Below are 21,795 nucleotides of genomic sequence, written 5' to 3'. Positions count from 1 at the left end.
TTTTGTAGCCTTAATTATTTAGAAACCATCAGTAATTGTGTGTGGGATGCTATCATATGGACAGACATTAGCTAGTTGGATCATGTAATGCAACAGCAATACACCAAATTCTGAGCACAGTGTAGAGGTAAGTATTCATATTATTGTGTGTGCATTCATAGTGTGAAAAGTCTGACCTTCCACTATGACTTTCCTGTATGCAGATTTAGGGCATCGTGCAAGTTAATATAAAAGAGGAGGAGGGCAATTCATACAATTGTAAGCAGCTAGGGTTGCCATGGTGGCTTCTCCAAAAATACTGGACACAATGGTGAAAAGTGCAACGCGCTCGACACACACACACGCACTCGCACATGCTGCGTTATGTGGAATTACGCAGCAGCAGCCAATCAGGATGGAGGAAGCTGCCCAGCCCCCTAGCAACAGCCCTGCTCTCTCCCTGCTCAGGGAAATTCTGCTGCCCCAAGCCGGTCAGGTGACTATGTCCAGAGAGGTAATACCAGACACATACATGTCCAGTATTACAGCTATTTTTATTTACTGGACAGAGTGTCCAAATACAGAACTGTCTGTTCAATACTGGACACCTGGCAACCCTATTGAAATAAAGCAGCCTTGAAAACTACCCACATATTGATCTGTTCTTGGTTGAATTCAACGTTTTGCTGCCTTCCTCATAGGTATGCTTGCTTTATACTTATATTAAAATGATTTGGGGCACTGGCAGTGTAATGTCTAAGCATTTAAAGCAATCATACAAAGTTAAGGTTGTGCATTTCGTATCAGGGTTGTATCTACTTCAATTTATTATGTACTGCTGTTTCAAGACGGGAAATTCTTGAGGAGGCTATATTTTTCTGACTCTGCCTGTCTCTTACCTCGTGCTCGGTGCTCAGCTAGTAACACGTGCCCATAAGAGCCACTGCCCAGTTCCTTGATGACCCGGTAATGTTCTTTCAGCTCTATGTGTGACATGGTCTTTGATGTCAGATCCATCATCTCCTGCAGGATCTCCTCATTCTCATCCATCTCATTTTCATTCATATCGCAATAGAAAACAGCAAAGTAATCCTATTTGATGGAAGACATGGTGATAATGTGTAAGGATAACATGAGACAGAAATGATAGCAAACACAAGAAGGAAAAATGATATTCTAGATAAACGGAGGAACAAGCGTACAAAAAAATAGAATACAATGGGATGAATCAGCTTCATATGCAGAAAATTCCTATTTTACAAAGTAGAAGGGGGAAATAAGACAATAAAAATCATGGGATATGGATTGTAATCATGGGATATGTTAATACAATAATTTTAAAAAGCAACCTCTTTTTAGAAAGGAAAGGTATACAGGGATATACAAAATAAGTAAACATGGGAAGGATGTTGATCCATTATTTGGAGTCAGGAAGGAATTATTTTTTCCCCCTTATGAGACATCATTGAATAATATTGCACTGGGGTTTTTTTCCCCTTCCTCTGGTTAAATATACTGTAAATTCAAATATAGGACACGTATCGGTCGTCTAAATTTAACATAGGTTGAACTCGATGGAAATATAGTATATATTTTTTCAACCTCATCTACTATGTAACTATGTAACTATGGGGCCTATGCAGAGAGCAGCGAATTTTAAAATTGGCGAGTTTAATAAAAAGTAGCTTTTTTGGAGAGTTTTATTCTCCATATGCAGAAATGTGCGAATTCTGCTATGTTTAACATGAATGCGTGTGGCGAGTTTAAATTGGCGAGATGCGCGCTGCAGAAATGTGTTAATAAAAATTTGCGCCTTTTTTTTCCCTTTGCTATGGCCGCGAGTGGCAGCTTCTTGCCAACTTTTTCTGGCGAGGCAAAAAGGAGACAATCGCGCCATTTTATTGGCGCGAACAGCCGCTAGATGCCGTTCGCGCCTCTCTGCATAAGGATATTTTTAAAACTGGCGAGATGGAGGTTCTCGCCAGCCGCGAGGCGAGTTTTAGAAATAGAAAACAAAAATTGGCGCGTTTTTCGTAACTCGCCATTTTCTGCTGTTTTCTGCGCGATTTTCTCCAAAAAATGGCGAGTTTTGAAATAGCGCTGCTCTCTGCATAGGCCCCTATATAGCACAATAATGAACATGCAGCTATTCTGTAATTTGTAAATTCATATTGAGGACTAGCTCGATATAACATGATGTACTTACTGCACATCCTACATCTTGTATACCTCATATTACTGTAAATTAGATTAGTTGTATTACTTTGAACATGTCTTATAGTATTTATAAGTTATTTACCTATACTGTACCTACCTCGTAATAATCTTTTAGCTAAACACCATTCTTTCAATCATGACAGAATTTGAGATTTATCAGTGGAACATGTAATTACTTCTACAAGCCCAATGTGTTCAACTACAGAACGCAAAAAAGGTTCAGTTATCAAGGCAGTGCAGCTCTCAGTTTACCCTAAAAAAATACAGTAGCTACAGTAGAAGCATAGGTTGAAAAACAAAAATGACTATGTACTAACATCTTTAGTCCTTTTTGACAGTACAATTTGATTAGATAAAAAATTATTTCATTATCGTATGCTATAACTTGTCAATAATCTTGAAAGATTATGTCCTTTTTAGGAAACACAATCCTGTTATAAACATTAAGAAAATGTTCACATATTTTGTTTTCTCTTGTGTATAAAAATATGCAGTCAACATATATACTTTCTAAGAAGTGTTTTAAATTGCAGAACAGAAATCATTACCGGTACCCAGATAGCCTTTACATATCATAGTCAAATTGTAAGATTTTTTATCAAAGCCCCTTCATATTAACCCCTTACTGCTTTGCAATGTATGGCAAAACGCTGTGGCAGTAAAGGGGTTCATTTCTCTGATAGAAGTACAACTGAGGAAGTGGTCAGCTTGACCTATGAAACACTGTGTCCTTTGTACTTTGAATATTATACAATTAAAAAGTTTGGAGATCATAATACTGCTGATGTGTGATGGTCACCAGTATCTGTGTATTTTTTCGACCTAAGAGGAAATTCCATTGTTTAAATTTAAATATGCTTTCTACTATATGAATTATATATATATATATATATATATATATATATATATATATATATATATATATATATATATAAAATACCTTTTATTGAACTGAGTTCTTCATATTATCTTTGCTTACAGTATTTGTAGATCTATGTTAAAACCCTGATGTGGGTTCAATAAAAGTTATCACAACCTGCAACATATCTACAGTTCTCCAGAACCAATGTTACTCTAGAACTCTGTGATACTTTAGTTATTCTACAATTTCATTTGTATCACTGTGTCTCAGTAGGGTTGTGAAAGTTGACCATTCTTCAAATTTACAGGCAGTCCTCGTTTTACAACGCTTCGTTTTACAACAAATGGCTTATCCAACGCTATGCAATGCATACCTATATTCATTTTTACAACGCCAAAACGGCTTATCTCCAACGCTCTCCCGACGCTTTGCAAAGTTGCTTATGTGTATAATATATATATATTATATTATTATATTATATATTATATATATATATATATATATATATATATATATATATATATATATATATATAATACAGTATATACACTATATAATTTATGTGTGTGCTGCATATCTTATTGCCTGCATAAAATATTTGGTGTATTTTAGTGTTAAAAATGCCTTCAGGAACGGAACCTTTCATTTAAACAGTTTTCCTATGGGAAAATGTGTTTCGCTTTAAGACGTTTCGCTATCCAACGCCATTTTGAGTAACGCATTGTGTCGGATAACTGAGGACTGCCTGTATTTGGAAAGTGCAATGCTGTTTGTAACTAAATTGCCCAACACTAAAATCTGTTGTACAACTGTGCAATGCGAAGATAGTTTTGTTCACCTTGACCTACAGTTGGTAGACACTGTTTTTCTGAAATGCTGTGGTCCTTTATACTGCATTTCTGTATGTAAAGAGTAATGAGTGATGTGAATCTATTGTTTGCCAGTTCACTGCAATTTGTACTAAAGTGATCGGCATGCAAATCTTTTTATAAAGCGATTACATACAGTACCTGTACCTATAAGAAGTACTTTAAACACACTGTTTTTTTTCACAGAGATATTATTTTTTATGAATATTTTATGAGTATAGAACTATCCATCCTTTCTAGACATGTAAAAGAAGTGCAAACTCTTGCAGCACATAACAGAAGCAATACAACTGGTATACAATTACATTTGAATCTCTATGTACTATAAAAAGAAAAGTAATCTCTCAAGCTACTGCAAACACAGAAGAGAAACAAGAGAAACACAAAGATCATGTATCCACTACAATATGAAGGCTAACAGAATGTCCTTACCTTAATCACCGAATTTATCTCTTCAAACCCCGATTACAAGATGCTTAAAATACAATGTAAGAACTGAGCGATTTCTGCAAGGTTGTGTAGAGTACAATGTGATTATAACTATGTATGAGAAGACATGCGGTGTACTGTACTGTACGTGTGCCTTGCTGATTCATGAACTCTCATGGATGGTGCTGAGTTTGCTAGTGTATAAAAAAAAAACTTGCTGCAACTGTATCACTCAGAACAAGTGTTTCAGAACTTTCAACACTGCCCTCCCACACTGATTACTCTTCCTCCTGTAGCAGAGCAGGTTTCTCCCTGCTTGATCTGGCCACGTACAGTAAATATATGAGGCTGCTCTGTGCTTCAGATCTCTTTATTCCTCTTTCTATTGCCCTTGTCTCTGCGGACAGTATCGCTGCCTGTGTGTGCTCACTCCCTCTGTTCTGTGCTCCTCATGCCTTGTATCTCCTGCACTTATTCAGTCTCAGTCTCTCTAAATCTGTGTGTGTGGGTGTGTAACTCTCAGAGACACGTTTTTCCTCTCTCTGTCTCCGTCACACAGAAACAATCTCTTCCTCAGAACGTGCCGTGCAAAAACCAATTCTTGTTGATTTCTAAAATTAGACTACAGTACAATATGTGCTCTGTGACTGTGACATCAGCATTGCAGCCAACAACAAAGAAACACTTTCAAATAACTATGAACTAACTGAAAAGCTTAGTATATATTCACAAACCTTAGTTGAACCTTTTTGCTGGGAAAGATTTACAGGGTTTATCCCACCAAACGCACGTATATATGCCATTTGAAGTATCTCTACAAAATAGTTTCACAATTTTTGTCGCGGTTTTCTATTAACCCCATTAGTTCTTTTTGGATGTACAGTGTACGTCATGGGGGCCGGCATGCCAGTGACCCTTACGATGTACCCTGTATGTCCCTCTAGATTGTAAGCTCTCAGGAGCAGAGCCCTCGTTACCTTTTGTATCTGTTTGCGCTTGTTTGTCCTTATTTGGTGTGTCATTCTAGCTATGTAACACACATAGCTCTATACCCCCATTGTTCTGCGCTGTGGAATATATTGGCCCTTTACAAATAAACAATAATAATGTAACCCTCCTTGCCCGACTGTAAAGGAGTTTATATCTAGTTGAACCATATACATATGGCAATGCTCAGTCTCTCATACCTGCTCAGGGTGCTGGGTCAGTGCAGGCTGGGCATGGATATGCAGATAGAATAATAATGGGCACCAGAAACATTTATAGTACAAACAAAATCTTTATTGCCATCCATTTATAAGGCTCGTCATGCTAAAGACAGACATCACTGGTGGCAGACAATATGGATTTTCCTCTTCTCCTGGTAGTTCTCACTCCTACACTGGGGAGATTCAACTTATGCTTTTTTCGATTAGTATTGGTGACATTTGCAATCCCATGTTAAGCGTCTATAATGCCTTATTTCAGGTGGACCCATGTTGGGCCACACACTACTCTGTGGGGTCATTATCCGTTACAGTGTACAGCATTCTTCGTTCATACTGTACAGTACATCTCGGATTGGGAGTTTACTAAGGACCTTGTGGTATGACCTATCCGATTAGGCTCTGGAGCTACTACTCTGAGAACTCCTGTTGAGCACTTGCTTACTCCTCTTCCTGCATGAGAACAATCTTGGGACATTAATATGGACACCAACTAAATAGGGCACATTCCTTAACTAAAAACAATAAATGGTGCCAAGACATCCTTAATACACATAACTATACACATAAACATATATACATGACTCACGGTGAGGCCCTCTATCTGAAACTCAAAGGGACCTGCTTCTAGAACATTGTGTTGAGCTATATATACCCTTCTATATACCTATGGTGACATCACTGGTCACAAGATCTGCAAGGGAGTGGCAATCCCTTCTGCACCATCATTCTACAGTACATCATATGATGTGGAAGGGAGTAATCTGTGTGAGACAACACAGTTAACCCATTAAGGCTGTTAGCCTCTTAACAGTTTGTCTACATGGTCCTTCTTCTTGGTAAGGAAGGTATTAATGTGGCGGTTGGTACAAAATGACTCTCATAATAAAGGTTAAGCCATCTGGATGGATATAAAAGATTCCCTCTGTAGATCCAGCTTATTGCAGCTCATCTGGCCCCCAAAACAGGTATTTTAGAATGTATTAATGTAGCTGTAAATCTTTATTCACTGTTATATTGTGTGTTTCACTGGAAATGTGTATTTCTTTGTTCCCTTGGTGTGCCAGGCTGGTAACAAACGTACCCAACCCGCACACCAAGAGATTTGGGTTGTGCTTGTCGAGAAGGGGGAGGTGCAGTGCTGGGGACTATGGGAGAGTGGGGGTGGGTGGTACTCGGGTCGGTTAGGCATTGGCCCGTAGAGCGGATCCTTTGTCTGTCCCAGACACTGATATATATACATGGCAAAGCTCAGTCTCTCATACCTGTTCGGTGTGCTTGGTCGGTATAGGCTGGGTGTGGATATGCAGATAGAACAAAGATGTGCGCCAGAAATTTGTATAGTACAAACAAGAGCTTTATTCAACATCTGTTTATAATGCTTGTCACGAGACCAGGACTAACACACCAGGGATGAATTCGCCAGACAGAACAACAGAGTTAATAAAAGTGTCAATACAGAAACACACACTCCCAACTGGGTAACTGGGGAATTCCCTGCAGGTCTAGGTGCAGGGACCTCTGTGAAGAGATTTCCCCCGTTATTCTCCCACACACTATTCCACAGGAATTGGATTGGACCTGCACCTTATGCCTGAAACCGGCCCAGCAACAGCAATATCTTCAGATCAGCAACCTCTTCCCGCATGTGACTGGGGGCCTGCCTCGCCACCTTTAATACCCCATAGCATAAAAAAGATACATTTAGGGGAGGGCCAAGGTCAGGTGCCTGCAATATTACTTAGCCCCTGATTGGTGGGTTTAACTGCAACATTAAAAGAGTAACATGAAAACAGTTACATGGAAAGGTCACTGGCAACTTAAAACATTTCCAGCTGAACAGAAAATTAACCCCCTGGTCCCTGAAGTGCTGGAATCAGGCTACATAATACATAGATATCTATAACATAACTATGTAACTATGTAACTATAATACAAATGTCTTATTGACAGGTAGGGATAATGGCGGGCTTGGCCTTTATTAAAAGCAGTCACATCTACCCCTAACGTTACAGTGCTCACCATAGAAAATACAGATTTCACTTCAGACATTAAGGGGTGTCAGACAATATGGTTACTCTGTGCTTCTTCTCCTGGTCGCTCTCATTCCTACACTGGGGAGGTACTTATGTTTGTTTTCATTAGTATTGCAACATTTTTCATGAACATTTTCCTGAATCACAAGCATAGGTGAAGCAATTGCACAACTGTGTTAGTAATAGTACGCTACATAGATACATCGGATAGAGGTACAGTAGAAGTCTGTGAATTGTTATTGGGGAACCTACATACAGCAATTGTTTGGGAATTTTAAAGCAGCAAAGCCCCTTGCAGCAGCGGGTCTCCAAAGCTGAACTGTGTTAATTTCAGATCTGTGGACCCCCTGCTTCCTGAGATACATAGTGTACCTCCATAGGGGGTGCCGGTATCTGTCTTCATTTTAAATGTCCATGTCACGCAGTTCAATAGCAAACTGCAAAAGATGATGTCACCGCTTCCTATAGGCCTGCGTGACACGGGACATTTGTTTAGATACCGGTACCCCCTACAGAAGTAAGTATCTCGGGAAACACGGGGGAGCTGAAATTACCACATTTGAGCTCCGGAGACCCCCTGCTTCAATCCTAGAACAAACAAAAAAACACGTAGTGCAAGTGGTTTCGCTGTTTTTAGAAACTAAAATGTGTCAGACATTGCCTTAAAGCTGCAGTTCAGTCTTTTTTTTGTTTGTTTTTAATTTTTTTTTTTACTTCAATAGTTTTATGTGTGCAATCTCTAATTACCTAAAGAACTGTATAGCTGCAGGTCAATTCGTTCTCCATGTATTGATAGGTCGAAATTTGGTGACATAATTAGTGAAGGGATCTGTTTATATTCTGCTTGTTTGTCAGTGGAAGCTCATGAATATTCATGAGCAATTCTGCACTGACATGTGCTAGAGGGAGGGCAGGGCTGACAAAGGGGTGTGCTAGGGCTTGTGACAGGACATGAAGGGGCAGTGCCTTAGCAAATGGCTGTTAAAATAGAATACAAGAAAATTGGTCTTTAAAAGTTGTTTTTTTAAAAACAGAAAATGCTAAAAGTATTTTTTCTTACTACAGAACTGATTTATTAAAAAAAACACACATGCAGGATATTGGTTGAACTGCAGCTTTAAAAGTCTTGTATCCTGAAAATGATGTTTATTCAATGGAATATTCAAAGAGATTACAACATATTTAGATTTTCTACTATTGCGGTGGTCATAGAGATATGTACAATGTACCACTTTTTCCTGACTTGCTCCCTTACGTGCAGAGGATCGGGACTTTCAACCATGAAATCGAGATTTGCAAAAACCGTTGAAATTTGGAAAGCTATTATTACGTTATGGCAGCATTCCCACTGAATACTGGATAGCTTTAATCATTCTGCCGTCATATGGAAAGTACATGTAATGTAACTTTAACTCACAGAATAAAGCAGGATTTACTCCCTTTAAAAGCATGGTGTTATGAAAAAATAAATAAAAAAACATTATTCTAAATTGTGTGCAGATTAGATCATTGTGAACTAAAAGATATTCATCCCATATTCCCTAAGCTCCGTTAAGGCTAACGCCAGGTAATACTGTAACAATATTTAAGTTATGCCTTAGTCTGGTGTTATTCTCATCCACACACTGAAATAGGGTTTTACTGGAGTGAGAGATAAAGAATTTAAAGCATTTGAATGTATGTTCCATATTCAAATTAGCATATTTTCCAGGTGCCTTGTGTGTTCACAGTTACTCTCCCATGTGGAGTATAGGTTAATCTGTTTGGAGGTATATAAATCAATGAGTCCTCTAATAAATTGGTCTCTCTGCCACCTCCCCGCCCCCCATCACCCCCTCCATCACCCCCACTCTATCCTGCAATCTTCCCTCCCTCTCCCACACTATCTTTCTCTCCCAATCTCTCTCACATTCAGAGATTAGATTCATATACATCAGGAATAAGGCACACGTAAAGATCTCCGGAGGTAAGGACTCAGATGCAGAGCTCAGAACATTGTCTTATCGTTAACATAAATTTGTCCCATATTTTCTTGTTTTTCTCCCGGTTGCATAATTTCAGTATGCCAGTTTGTCAACATTGTGTGCGTCATTTAGACTAAAACATGTAGCCCTATAGAAGTGTTAACATGGGGTGAATGCATTCCATACCTTGTTGGGCACTACAGCCAAGGAATGTATCTCATATGGGATAAGAGATGGTGACCCCTGACTCTAAAACCAATAAATCTGTCATGTTAGCTATAAATGCGTTCCTACTGCAATCAATCTGTATTCCATTCTACTACATAGACAAAGTACTGTAGCTAAGCTTGGATACATCTGACTAATCACTTTTGCTCATCATTTTGGTTTATTAGTTTGCATTGATTCTAGAGATTTACAGGTAAATCATTTTTGGTGAGAGTTTGGGGAGGGGGAGGGGTGGGGGAGGGGGAGTGGAGGGGGAGGGGGAGGGGAGGGGGGGGGGAGGGGGAGGGGAGGGGGAGGAGGGGGTGGGAAGTGGTGCAGAAATACTGCACCATACTAGATAAGGAAAAACATCACATTCATTGAACTTGGATTGTTTGGCACATTTTTATGGCCCCAGTTTTGAAGTCAGAACTGACTAGAAATTATCAAAGTGTGAAAACGTTAACTTTCCATTTATTTGAACAATGGATGTTTCCCTAAAGTTGTTGCCAGCTGTATTACATACCTTGTACAGCAAATTCTGTGCTAATACAGACACTCAATTAGGTTATGGTGGGTAAAAAAAAGTGACAACAACTCTTCGCTGTGTAAAGAGTAACAAAGATGAGATACCCCTCTGTGTGTTTGTATGTCTTCCTCGGGTCCCCAATCCTGCTTCTTTCATCACATTGTCACGTTACACACTTGTTAAGATGCAGACAAGGATTCTGGGTAGTGAGTTGTGACATGCATATGTGAACACAGTAGGCATGTCACTTAAGCTTTCTATCTAGTTTAATATACGGATTCCTTAAAAATTTTGCCTGCAACAATAAACAGATTTCATGGCTAAGCCTGGGGCAATGCAGGATCAGTGGACCCACTCAAAGGCCTTTTAGACTCATCAATTTGAGCCTGGTCACTAAGCCGTGTATGTTTAAAATATATACTGTAATGTGGCATCAATTTATCTGCAAAAAAAAAATATGCAAAACCCCTCATATTGTTAACTGCATTAGATCACAAATATTACTTTATAAATATACAGTTGCATGATTGGATAATACATTTTCCTAAAGGTATGTTACTTGATGGTGGATAATACATTTATGTTTTAATGCTTAATTACCTCTAATTCTATGGAAACAATATAGTGAAAATATGGGTGGGTAAGACTAGTACTACTTACTTTACATATTATTACCTGAAGGTAATTTAGAATTACACAAATGCGGCCAGCATGTATTCATATTTTTGCACTCTGTTATGTCATGATACAATATAAATAAATAAATGATAATAATAATAATAATAATAATAAAATAAAAAGGTAGAACATACAAGAGAGTATCAGAATCAATTGTGCACTAGAACTACACTGTGCAGACTCTCATGGATGAGTGCTTGATATAATTTAATTCACTGTTCTTTTTGTATTTGTTACAGCATATGAATATACAACAAAATACATGACTTTAATAACAGTCGGAACTCTAAACTAACTTAAATCCCCTCACTGCCTACCTAACTTGTGTTTGGTATTACATAAAAAAAAGTTATCTCTTGTATTATACACTGTGTGGAGTTGATATAATTAAAACTGTTCTTTTTGAAGACATAACAGTCCTATATCAGAGCACAGATCCTAATAAAGCACCACTCCAAATGGTCTGTACATTAGTAAAAAGGAATTCTGGAAATGATCTGACATGTACAAATATGAATTATGTTAAAGCATTATGTATGTAACACAGGAAAACCATTAACATACTGTATACAATATTAAAGGAAACACAAAGTTTAATTCAGAACGTAAAATTCCAAAGAATAATTTTTTAAAGATTAGTTGCTCAAATGTTAAGGACCATGTTGCCTAAGCAGTACTTGTGTCGCTGGAAGACACTTATTGCTGATTCAAGTGAATGAGCTGTAACTAAGGTGTCTTCTGGCACCGCATGGTGTCATGGAATAGCACCGTTAGTAAACATGGCCCGGTAATATATATACATTATATGTATTGTTTTACATGAATTGCCAACCTAAAAAAAAAACTTAAATGCTTTCAGAAGCTCGCTGAGAGCTCATGCACATTATATCAAGAGATCACTTGATTCAAAAAGAGCTATATGGCTATTAGAATTCTGCAATACATCTTACTTGTGAGAGCTACTTGGTCTGTTATAGTTAAAGTTTTTGTAAATGCAATATCAAGAAAACTTCTTTAGATGTTAAAGGCATCATCCGCCATCCAAGCATACTGTACAGTGTACACGAAAGAATAGCTGAAAGAGGAATTCCTCTTAATTGGTGCACACCCTATTTTAATCCGCAATAATAAATATATCGTATACAGAGCAATTCCATAGCATTGATGCAATTTGATGACTGATAATGTATTTTGCAAGAACAATATTAAACATATCTTTTAATTCTAAAGTTTAAAATAGATCCAGCTTTAAAGACAGAACTAATCATTGAAATTGGTAATGTAGATCCCTGCTGTGCCACAGTAGAGGTGGGTAACTATCGCCACCTGTGATCTTGTTGGTGTAGGGATCACAGTTTAAACTCTTACCCATTTGGACTGATATGATTTTGATGCTAGGTAAATGTGCACCAATGTGTGACATAACACTTTGAAAGAAACCTTATAGTGAATTATAAAGTAAATTAAAATGACTGCTGTGTAACTAACTGTGCAGATACAAATGCTGTGGGGGCTGAGAGCTAAATATAAATGTGTAGAATACACACTAATAAGTCTAGATACCTAGGTCACACACAGTATAGAGGAACTTTTTTTTATCTCCCAGTACAATGCTGACGCACACAGTACAGTACAGTACAATCCCTCACAAGAGGGTATATGAAATATCTTATCATACACTTGTGGTTATCAAATTGCACAGTTGGAGTGAAGACACAGAACCACTGTAACACATAAGGACCCCAGGGGGTCATTGGATCCTATTTAATGCTGGTGTTTCCACCACATAGAAAAGGTGTGCTGAGTTGTGCTAAATGACATACTAGAGTGCATATATAAACTGTGACAGTGTTGCCAAGGTGATAAACGTTAATTCATAGAAACACTGCCGGCTCAGCCCATGAGTATTTAGACTTTCGTATCTCAATGTTTGAGCAGGTTCTCCAGCAACTCGTGCATTCTGGACTTTTCTTTTTCCAACTACTTAGGTTGGGGGAAAAAAATACTCAGGTAATTCAGCTTAAAGTACAGAAGAATATTTATGTTGTATCCTATTTTATCTTATAAACTCTATTACTGTGTGTTGACAAATTTACAACGTTGTTTTTATTTCGGTAATTTTTTTTCTACCCACGACCAAGTTTGTGTTTTATTATTAGAATATTATTTTTGTGATGCAAACATATTTTAATTCGTTTTCTAAAAGTTTTTATTTAAAGTGAACCGTTTAAGATTACTTATTAAAGCAGCAATACCCCCGGAATACTAATACTATACTATATTATACTATACTAATACGGGATACACCTTATATATATATATATATATATATATAATCAAAAAATAAATAGATGATACCGTTCTGTGGCTAACGAAATGCTTTTATTTAGCTAAAGGCCATGTCTGTACATACTGTGCTATATGTATGCACACACAGCTGTCTCTCACACATACTAATACTCCTTGTTTTTCCATCCCTATACACCAATAGGGACCACTAAGGATCCACACACACTTTTAGTTGTGCTACAAACTCTCACATTTCCACACCCACCCACACCATTTATATCCACTCCCACTCCACACACACCTTGTGTAAAGCACTGTATATACTGTGGGCTCTCCATTCATTTTTATTCACACTGATACACATACACACTCTTTCTTCACTTGCTTTCAGTAACCTTTTGACACCTCTAGCCATAAAACACATCCACACCAGGGGAAGGAACAGCACAGATAACATTCCAAGAGACACTGTTTTTAAGTATACCTTTTGCTTATTTATTGTAACATCGCCGGAAGAAGAGATCAGTGTATCTCGAAAGCTCGCACAAGTAAAAGCATTTCGTTAGCCACAGAACGGTATCGTCTATTTATTTTTTGATTATTGAAGCTCGGCTAACACGGTACTGATACCTCTACATGAATATATATATATATATATATATATATATCTATATATATATATATCTATATATATATATATATATATATATATATATATATATATATATAATATTGAGTTAAGTTATGGTGAGTTAAAAAAGTGACAAAAACCCTCCACAGGAAAGCAAATATGCAAATATAGCTGTATGCTCATCTGCATGTCTTAGGCAGGTCTGCAACCCCGCCTTTCCCCATTATCACCCAGCATACAGCACTTCCACACTTATATACATATATATATTATGTGGTAATTTTGGGTGTGGGGCGTGGGGGGGGTTTAGAGCTTGCTGGGTATCTGTGTGTTTATTACCTTAATCCCAGATAAAAAAAAAAAAACCTTTAGCATTATAGATATACCCTCCTTATCTCTTTTTACTCCTTCCAATTGGAATGGGACATTTTGTTTTTATCAGAATAGCCACTCTTCTTTTTTTCTTGGTAAAAGAAGACTAGTATGCTAATGGGTAGGTACCCTGAAATGTGTTGGGTGGGTCTTTTGTATTAAAATGAGTTTCCTGAAGAAACAAAATATCCGCCTGCATTTTCTTAAATTCTCTCAGGGCTAGTCTCCTTTTGATATTCAAATGTAGTCCCTTTACATTTAGAGAGACTACTTTTATAGATAATTGATTTGTCATGTGATACATGTTAAGGCTAGCTCTCTGTTTATCCTAATATATAATGTATATTGTGTTGGTGTTGTTACCTGATCTAGATGATTTACTACAAACTTCTTTGAAAGAGGGGAGGCATATTCTCCCTGTTGATCTGTGATGGTACTGGGGGGGGGGGGGTGGGGGGGAAAACGCCTTGGGGGAGGAGAAAAATGATGGAAACAAAAACAGAAAAAACAACAAAGAGTATATGGGATCTATTCTATCCATCCTAAAACCTTTTGACTATGGTTCTTGCTCTGGACCAAAATAAAGGGCTAAAAGAAGCCTAAATAGGGAGGGGGGGGGGCAAGCCTCAGGGACATCGGGGCACCCCAAACTCCATTGAAGTACTCCTTCATAATGATTTCTCCAAATCTCTTAACCTCTACACTCCTACCCCTTTTATAAACAGAATTTGGGAACCTGTAACAATAATAAATGGGAATTTAGTTTAGGAACTTAGAAAAATTAGTAAAATCGATAGGATGAGATTGTCCACAGAAATTTAACAAAAATAACTTTGATTCTGTTAAAAGTTATCTTTCTCTTAGATTTTTTGCTCCCCACCTTGATCGAACGGGACCTCAGGGGAACAGCGAAGATATCAAAAATCGCAGGGAAAGAAAGTTTGCCGCGGATCATAAACTCTGAGCCTCCAAGCTCTTCTACTAGGTGATCAGACTTTAGCCATGGTGACAGAACCCTTTGCTCCGTCAGGTCGGGCAGACGGTATCGGGAGCTTGAGAATGGGCCCCTTTTTCACTCTGTTGTGAGGCTTCTGGTGGTCTCTCTGGCCTCAGGGAATGCTGCGGTTTCACGGACTGCAGGCCGGGTACACCAAGGGCTCCTAGGAATTTCTCTGCCTCTTCCGGGAATCTTAACGAAAAGTTTTCCCGTTTTTGTTTACGACCAGTCGATTTGGGAAAGCCCATTTATAGCGCATCTCGTTATCTCTGAGGATCGCTGTGACTGGACGGAGGCTTCTTCTTCTTGAGATTGTAGATCTTGATCCTAGAATCTTGAAAGTCCACGTTATTTTGATTCCTGCAGCCTCTCATTATTTTCTCCTTGTATTGTATGTCTTTATTTATATAGCGCCATTAATGTACATAGCGCTTCACAGCAGTAATACACGTGGTAATCAAATAAATAACAGATAATATAAATAACAGATCATGGGAATAAGTGCTTTAGACATAAAAGTAACATTAAGGAAGAGGAGTCCCTGCCCCGAGGAGCTTACAGTCTAATTGGTAGGTAGGGAGAACGTACAGAGACAGTAGGAGGGAGTTCTGGTAAGTGCATCTGCAGGGGGCCAAGCTTTATGTATCATGTGTTCAGAATATCCACAGTGCTATTCATATGCTTCTTTAAGCAAGTGTGTCTTAAGGTGGGTCTTAAAGGTGGATAGAGAGGGTGCTAGTCGGGTACTGAGGGGAAGGACATTCCAGAGGTGTGGGGCAGTCAGTGAAATAGATTTAAGGCGGGAGAGGGCTTTAGATACAAAGGGGGTAGAAAGAAGACATCCTTGAGAAGAACGCAATAGTCTGGATGGTGCATTACGAGAAATTAGGGCTGAGATGTAAGGAGGGGCAGAAGAGCGTAAAGCTTTAAACGTGAGGAGAAGAATGGAGTGTGAGATGCGGGATTTGATCGGAAGCCAGGAGAGGGATTTCAGGAGGGGAGATGCTGAGACAGATCTAGGAAAGAGTAGAGTGATTCTGGCAGCAGCGTTTAGGATAGATTGTAGGGGAGACAGGTCAGAGGCAGGAAGGCCGGACAGCAGGAAGTTACAGTAATCAAGACGGGAGAGAATGAGGGCCTGAGTCAAAGTTTTAGCAGTCGAGCAACAGAGGAAAGGGCGTATCGTTGTTATATTGCGGAGGAAAAAGCGACAGATTTTAGAAATGTTTTGAATGTGAGGGGCGAATGTGAGAGAGGAGTCGAGTGTGACCCCTAGGCAGCGTGCTTGGGCTACTGGGTGAATGATCGTAGTTCCAACAGTAATGTGGGAGGAGGTAGTAAGGCCAGGTTTGGGAGGATGTATGAGGAGCTTTGTTTTAGCCATGTTGAGTTTAAGGCGGCGGAGGGCCATCCAGGATGATATAGCAGAGAGACATTCAGAAACTTTGGTTTGTACAGCAGGTGTAAGGTCGGGTGTTGAAAAGTATATTTGTGTGTCGTCAGCATAGAGGTGATAATTAAACCCAAAAGATGTTATTAGGTCACCCAGAGAGAGTGTATACAGAGAAAAGAGAAGAGGTCCCAGGACAGAGCCCTGGGGTACCCCCACAGAGAGATCAATAGAGGAGGAGGAGGTGTTAGCAGAAGAGACACTGAAAGTACGATGGGAGAGGTAGGATGAGATCCAGGATAGAGCTTTGTTCCGAATACCAAGAGTATGGAGAATGTGAAGGAGAAGAGGGTGGTCCACGGTGTCAAATGCTGCAGAGAGGTCGAGTAATATGAGCAGAGTGTAATGACCCCTGTCTTTGGCAGCATGAAGGTCGTCAGTTATTTTTGTGAGGGCTGTTTCCGTGGAGTGAGCAGTGCGGAAGCCAGATTGTAGAGGGTCTAGGAGAGAATAGGTGTTGAGAAAATGGAGCAAGCGAGAGAATACAAGACGTTCAAGGAGTTTAGAGGCAAAAGGCAGGAGGGAGACAGGTCGATAGTTAGAAAGACAGGTAGGGTCAAGCTTGCTGTTTTTGAGTAATGGTATGACTGTTGCATGTTTGAAGGAGGATGGAAAGGTTCCAGAGCAGAGGAAGGAGTTAAAAATGTGTGTGAGCGTAGGGATTATAGTAGGAGCAAGAGGTTTTAGGAGATGGGAGGGAATGGGGTCAAGAGGGCAAGTGGTAGAGGGAGAAGAGGCGATCACATCCTCCTCTGAGACAGTGGAAAAAGAGTCAAGGAATGCAGGAGGAGAGTTAGGAAGAGGTGCAGGATGGGAGGAAGAAACAGAGGGGATGTTCTGACGTATGGATTCCACCTTTTCCATAAAATAGTCAACAAAGTCCTGAGTGGAGATGGAGGAAGGAGAGGCAGCTGAGTGTGTAATAGTGTGTAATCCTTAGTGTGTAATAGTGTAATTTGACAATTACGTCCTTGCATTTCCCGAGGGTCCGTGTATCTTGGACCTAAGGCTCGGTGTGCTCTGTCCATATGCAGGTCACTTGTTAGAAGGGACGGAACTATTTGGGTAAATAGTTTTGTTCGATAGGGTTGCAACTCACCCGAAACAACTGCTTGCGGGATATTTCTTACTCTAAGGTTTTGCCTTCTTTCCCGGTTTTACAAATCATCAACAGTGTCATTCAGGTTCCTGATTACATCATTAAGTCTGTAAAGCTCGTCTTCAATTGAACTCTGACTCTGCAGGGATTCTTCGAGTTTATTTTCCAGCTACAATGTTCGCTCTGTCAGGGAAGTCACATCTGCCTTAAATATTCAGCAACAACCTTATCAAGAGCCACTTGAAAGACACCCTGCATCTCTCTAAACAACTTTTGAAGCCTTTGGGGTGATTTGGGAATTTTCTTCTGTGACTTGATCTGTATCAATAAAGTTTCCCCCTTGTTGTTGTGGCTGATCCTGTTGTTCATGTACACACGTGTGCCCTCGCGGGCGCCTTCTTGGATTTCGGGAACCGGAGAGGATGCTTTCAGGAAGTAACGGACACTAAGGGGGTCGGTGGCTTTCGATCTTTTTTGGGGGTAGGCATCCCTGTAGGTTCCGCTGGCGGGGGGGGGGGGGGAGTTTAGCCGGTTTGGAGGGCTAAATCATCCACGATCACAGCGAAGTCCACGGAGCAGCTTCGGAGTGCTCTCATCCTCCTCGACACTGCATGCGCACCCCCGGGGTACACCTTTTTACATGAACTTTAACATGTATTTGTCTTTATAGGGAATTCGACACAATAATGTTAGCATAATCATGGTCTGGCTGGGAATAACGGCAAGTTTTGGTGGAGACGTATTTATCGTAACATTAATTCCCTGCACTAATATTAACAAAGTTTAGTGCATATGTGATGTTAGGCTAACAGTTCATTAGCTTCTGATTTGCATATGAGTAAGTCTAACATCCGCAGAAATGTATTGATACGTTATTTCAGTGGTTAACTCTAGGTCAGTGTTTCCCAACTCCAGTCCTCAGGGAACCCCAACAGGTCAGGTCTTAAGGATATCCCTGCTCCAGCACAGGTGGGTCAATCAGCGGCTCAGTCATTCAGACTGAGCCACCTGTGCTGGAGCAGGGATATCCTTAAGACCTGACCTGTTGGGGTTCCCTGAGGACTGGAGTTGGGAAACACTGCTCTAGGTTATCGAAACGTTATTCTGTTTAGTGCATAGATGTTAAGATTAACGTTACGTTCATGTTGGTTAACGATACAGTACGTTAAATAGGCTAACGGAGCTTCATGCATCTTGGCCATAGTATCTCGCCACCTTAGCAAATACCGCTCTTTAAAAAAAAATCATTGCATGCTTAATTTCCAGACACTTAATATTTCATCTGCTAATATCTCCTGAATTAAGCATCATATTTTAAAAATAAAAACATTCCCCAAAAGTGCACACGAGATACCTTTTAAAGTAAGTTTAAAAGAAATAAAATCCGAAAAGAAACGGTGATCAGTGCAGGCTGCTGCTTTTATAAATCGATTGTGTTTCTTCTTGTTTCAAGAATGACAACAATTTAATAAAAATATCTCCCATACATTTCTTGGCTGTTCTCAAAATCAAATATTAAATGCAAAAATCAGTAAGTTAGGATTAAAATCACTGCCAGATTTGATAACTGGGACAAAAACGGTACTTTAGCCATTTAAATGAATTGGGTATGCATTCTAGAGGACGTAAAAAGAGGTAAACAAACCTTTCCAAATCAACTAAATATAGAGAGGGATTTATGTATTGTATCAAAGCATTTTGTGTAACAAAACTGGGACATTCTCATCCTCCTTAGCTCCTTAGTCCTCTCCTTAGCTATAATTTGGACCTGTGATTTGGGGAGTGTAACTACCAGTGGCCAGGAATGGGTTACATGATACACATATTATAAGATGTTATAATAAACATTGCATGTCTGTGTGTCATTCACTGGATCTGGAGTATTGTTTTGCATATCAGCAACCACTGTTTTTATCCCTCTGATTCAGTGATCTAAAAAAGGAATGCAAAGTAATGCTTCATAAGTCAAACTGAAACTAAAGAAGTTAATATTCCATAAAAGCAGTAAATTAACCAAACAATTTCCAAAAGGACAGCATTCAGAAGCAGTTTTGTTTTCTCTGACCTTAACGACCTTGCATTTGTCAACGAAGCCCAGTACATTTCATCCAGCTGGATGGATCTTGCATGGATTACATGGATTATGAATGATTCATCAAAATATCTGCACAAGTGCAGAAGTTATTTTAACACTTTTATATTAATGCAGTCGCTGTTTTAAAAAAGCTTACCCGGACCAAGGGGTCACTGAAAATCCTCCTTATTTCCCTGATGTCCGGGGACCTCCAGTTCCCAAGACTTTTCATGCATTCTAGTTGTCTAAAAAAGAAAATACAAATATGTCTGCCAGTCCCCAATAGAAAGCTGTGATATAATCTATTGATGATGTTGAGGCTTTCTATTGGCCAGAGAAGCAAACCCTGACCCCGCTGCAATTTTGTGCCTGGAGTGGCACATATATTTGCTGGGAGCAAGACCACTGGAACTGGGATATACTCCATATAATATATCAGAAGCGTATATTTCATGCCATTAACCCCTTTCCAGACAATGTGTTATACAGCCCCTCTATCTGCAAATTAGTTAATCAAAGTTGAGGCATACTGTCATTTAAAAGGAACAAAACTAAGAATTGTGCCATCGTACATCGTAATGCAAGATTTATTTTCTTTAAGAGGGCCAAAGGCCTAGATCACGCCCGTCAAACTCAAAATATGTTGGGGGCCAATTTTTAAATCGGAATGCAAGACCCTGGTTGAATTGCATCATCAGCTGGAACAATAGTACCCCTAGATGATGGGAAATTGTGGGCTCGAAATAAATGTTCATTTTGTGGTGTGCGCAATATAGCATCAGGTGTTTAAAACCAAAAAGATCATTATTTTGTGTAATATGCCTTGTTACAGCACCAAATAATACCAGATGAAAGACACATTTCACTTCAAAAGTCCTTGGATTCAAAGGTGCTGTCGTAAACACTGTCTCCTTTCACACGATGTGAGGCTCTGAACAAACTTCTTCTATTCAATAAGGGTTTGCATAAAGGTACAGAAAATGCATCAACATGCACGGTCCAAAAAGGTTTGGTTTTTGCATCTGTGTCAAGTGCAAGACACTTGTTAAGTTTCTTACGTTTGTTGCTTTAAATGGAGTAGTTCACACCAAGTCTCGGTGCAGAAGTTAGAAGAATGTGATGCAGAATTTGATATGTCTCTTACGTATGTATGTATGCCAGGACCTCCTCCATAACATTTCTATTGCAAATCTTACAAATCGCAAGTTCATGTACATTGGACAACAAAGGCGAAACTACTGTACCCTGATGTAGTAATACATGTTCAAAATGCCTCAATATTAAGGCAAAAGGGTCTGTCCTGTCCCCTTATGCATAGCCCCATACACATATCAATTTATAAATACAACTGAAGGAACCTAACAATTGTGTTTGAGGTTAGAAACATATATAAAAACAATCTGAAATGATGTGAAAGGAAAGCTGCATAGTACAATAGGGTTGTAAATGATATTGAGAATTGTCTGAGAAGACCATTTATGGATCGGATATTTTAAATGCATGTTAGCTGATATCATTACATGGCCTTGTTATGTTATCCCAGTACTTTACTACCCCACCTGTTGGAGTCAACATACTTTGTAATACATGTGTAAGCCACTAATAAGAAATTAGAAAGTAGTCAAAGATTATCAAAATGAGTATATCACTGCCTTGCGCTGAGGCAGGTGCAATAAATACTTCAACATCAAGCATCAACAACATTCGGACCTTCACCAAGAGTGATAAGTGACAAAATAAATGCACTTAACTTTGGAAAATTCCCACTGCTGTCTGTGGAAGAGAAGACAGCATGAAAATGCTGTAGCAGATAAAAATAACACCAACACAGCAGCAAAGCTGCAAATAGCTATCAAAGTGGCCAGGAGCCACGTGATTACTCTGCTAATCATCTGACTTGAAGTCTGC

The 21,795-nt window shown here is 39.2% G+C and overlaps 1 protein-coding gene across 2 annotated transcripts in view; it reads right to left on the bottom strand.

Moving 5' to 3' along the window:
* The window catches only part of LOC142497443 (serine/threonine-protein kinase SBK1-like), a 28,195-nt gene extending 7,966 nt beyond the window's left edge, over window positions 1–20,229 (bottom strand). Inside the window, exons 1-2 of one of the 2 annotated variants that reach the window (XM_075605234.1) lie at window positions 20,045–20,229; window positions 879–1,071 (exon numbers count right to left, since the gene is read on the bottom strand). In XM_075605234.1, coding sequence (XP_075461349.1) covers window positions 879–1,071; window positions 20,045–20,119 — 268 coding nt within the window. In that variant the 5' untranslated portion in view covers window positions 20,120–20,229. Of the gene's footprint in view, window positions 1–878; window positions 1,072–4,359; window positions 4,909–20,044 lie in introns of those variants that run through there. The other variant, XM_075605235.1, reaches the window with a different exon arrangement.
* Window positions 20,230–21,795: the final 1,566 nt, after the last annotated feature.

This window comes from Ascaphus truei, chromosome 6 (genome assembly GCF_040206685.1).
Source record: "Ascaphus truei isolate aAscTru1 chromosome 6, aAscTru1.hap1, whole genome shotgun sequence".
NCBI lineage: Eukaryota > Metazoa > Chordata > Amphibia > Anura > Ascaphidae > Ascaphus > Ascaphus truei.
The sequence above is the reverse complement of the archived record's forward strand: the minus strand, read 5'-3'. Positions and strand labels throughout refer to the sequence as shown.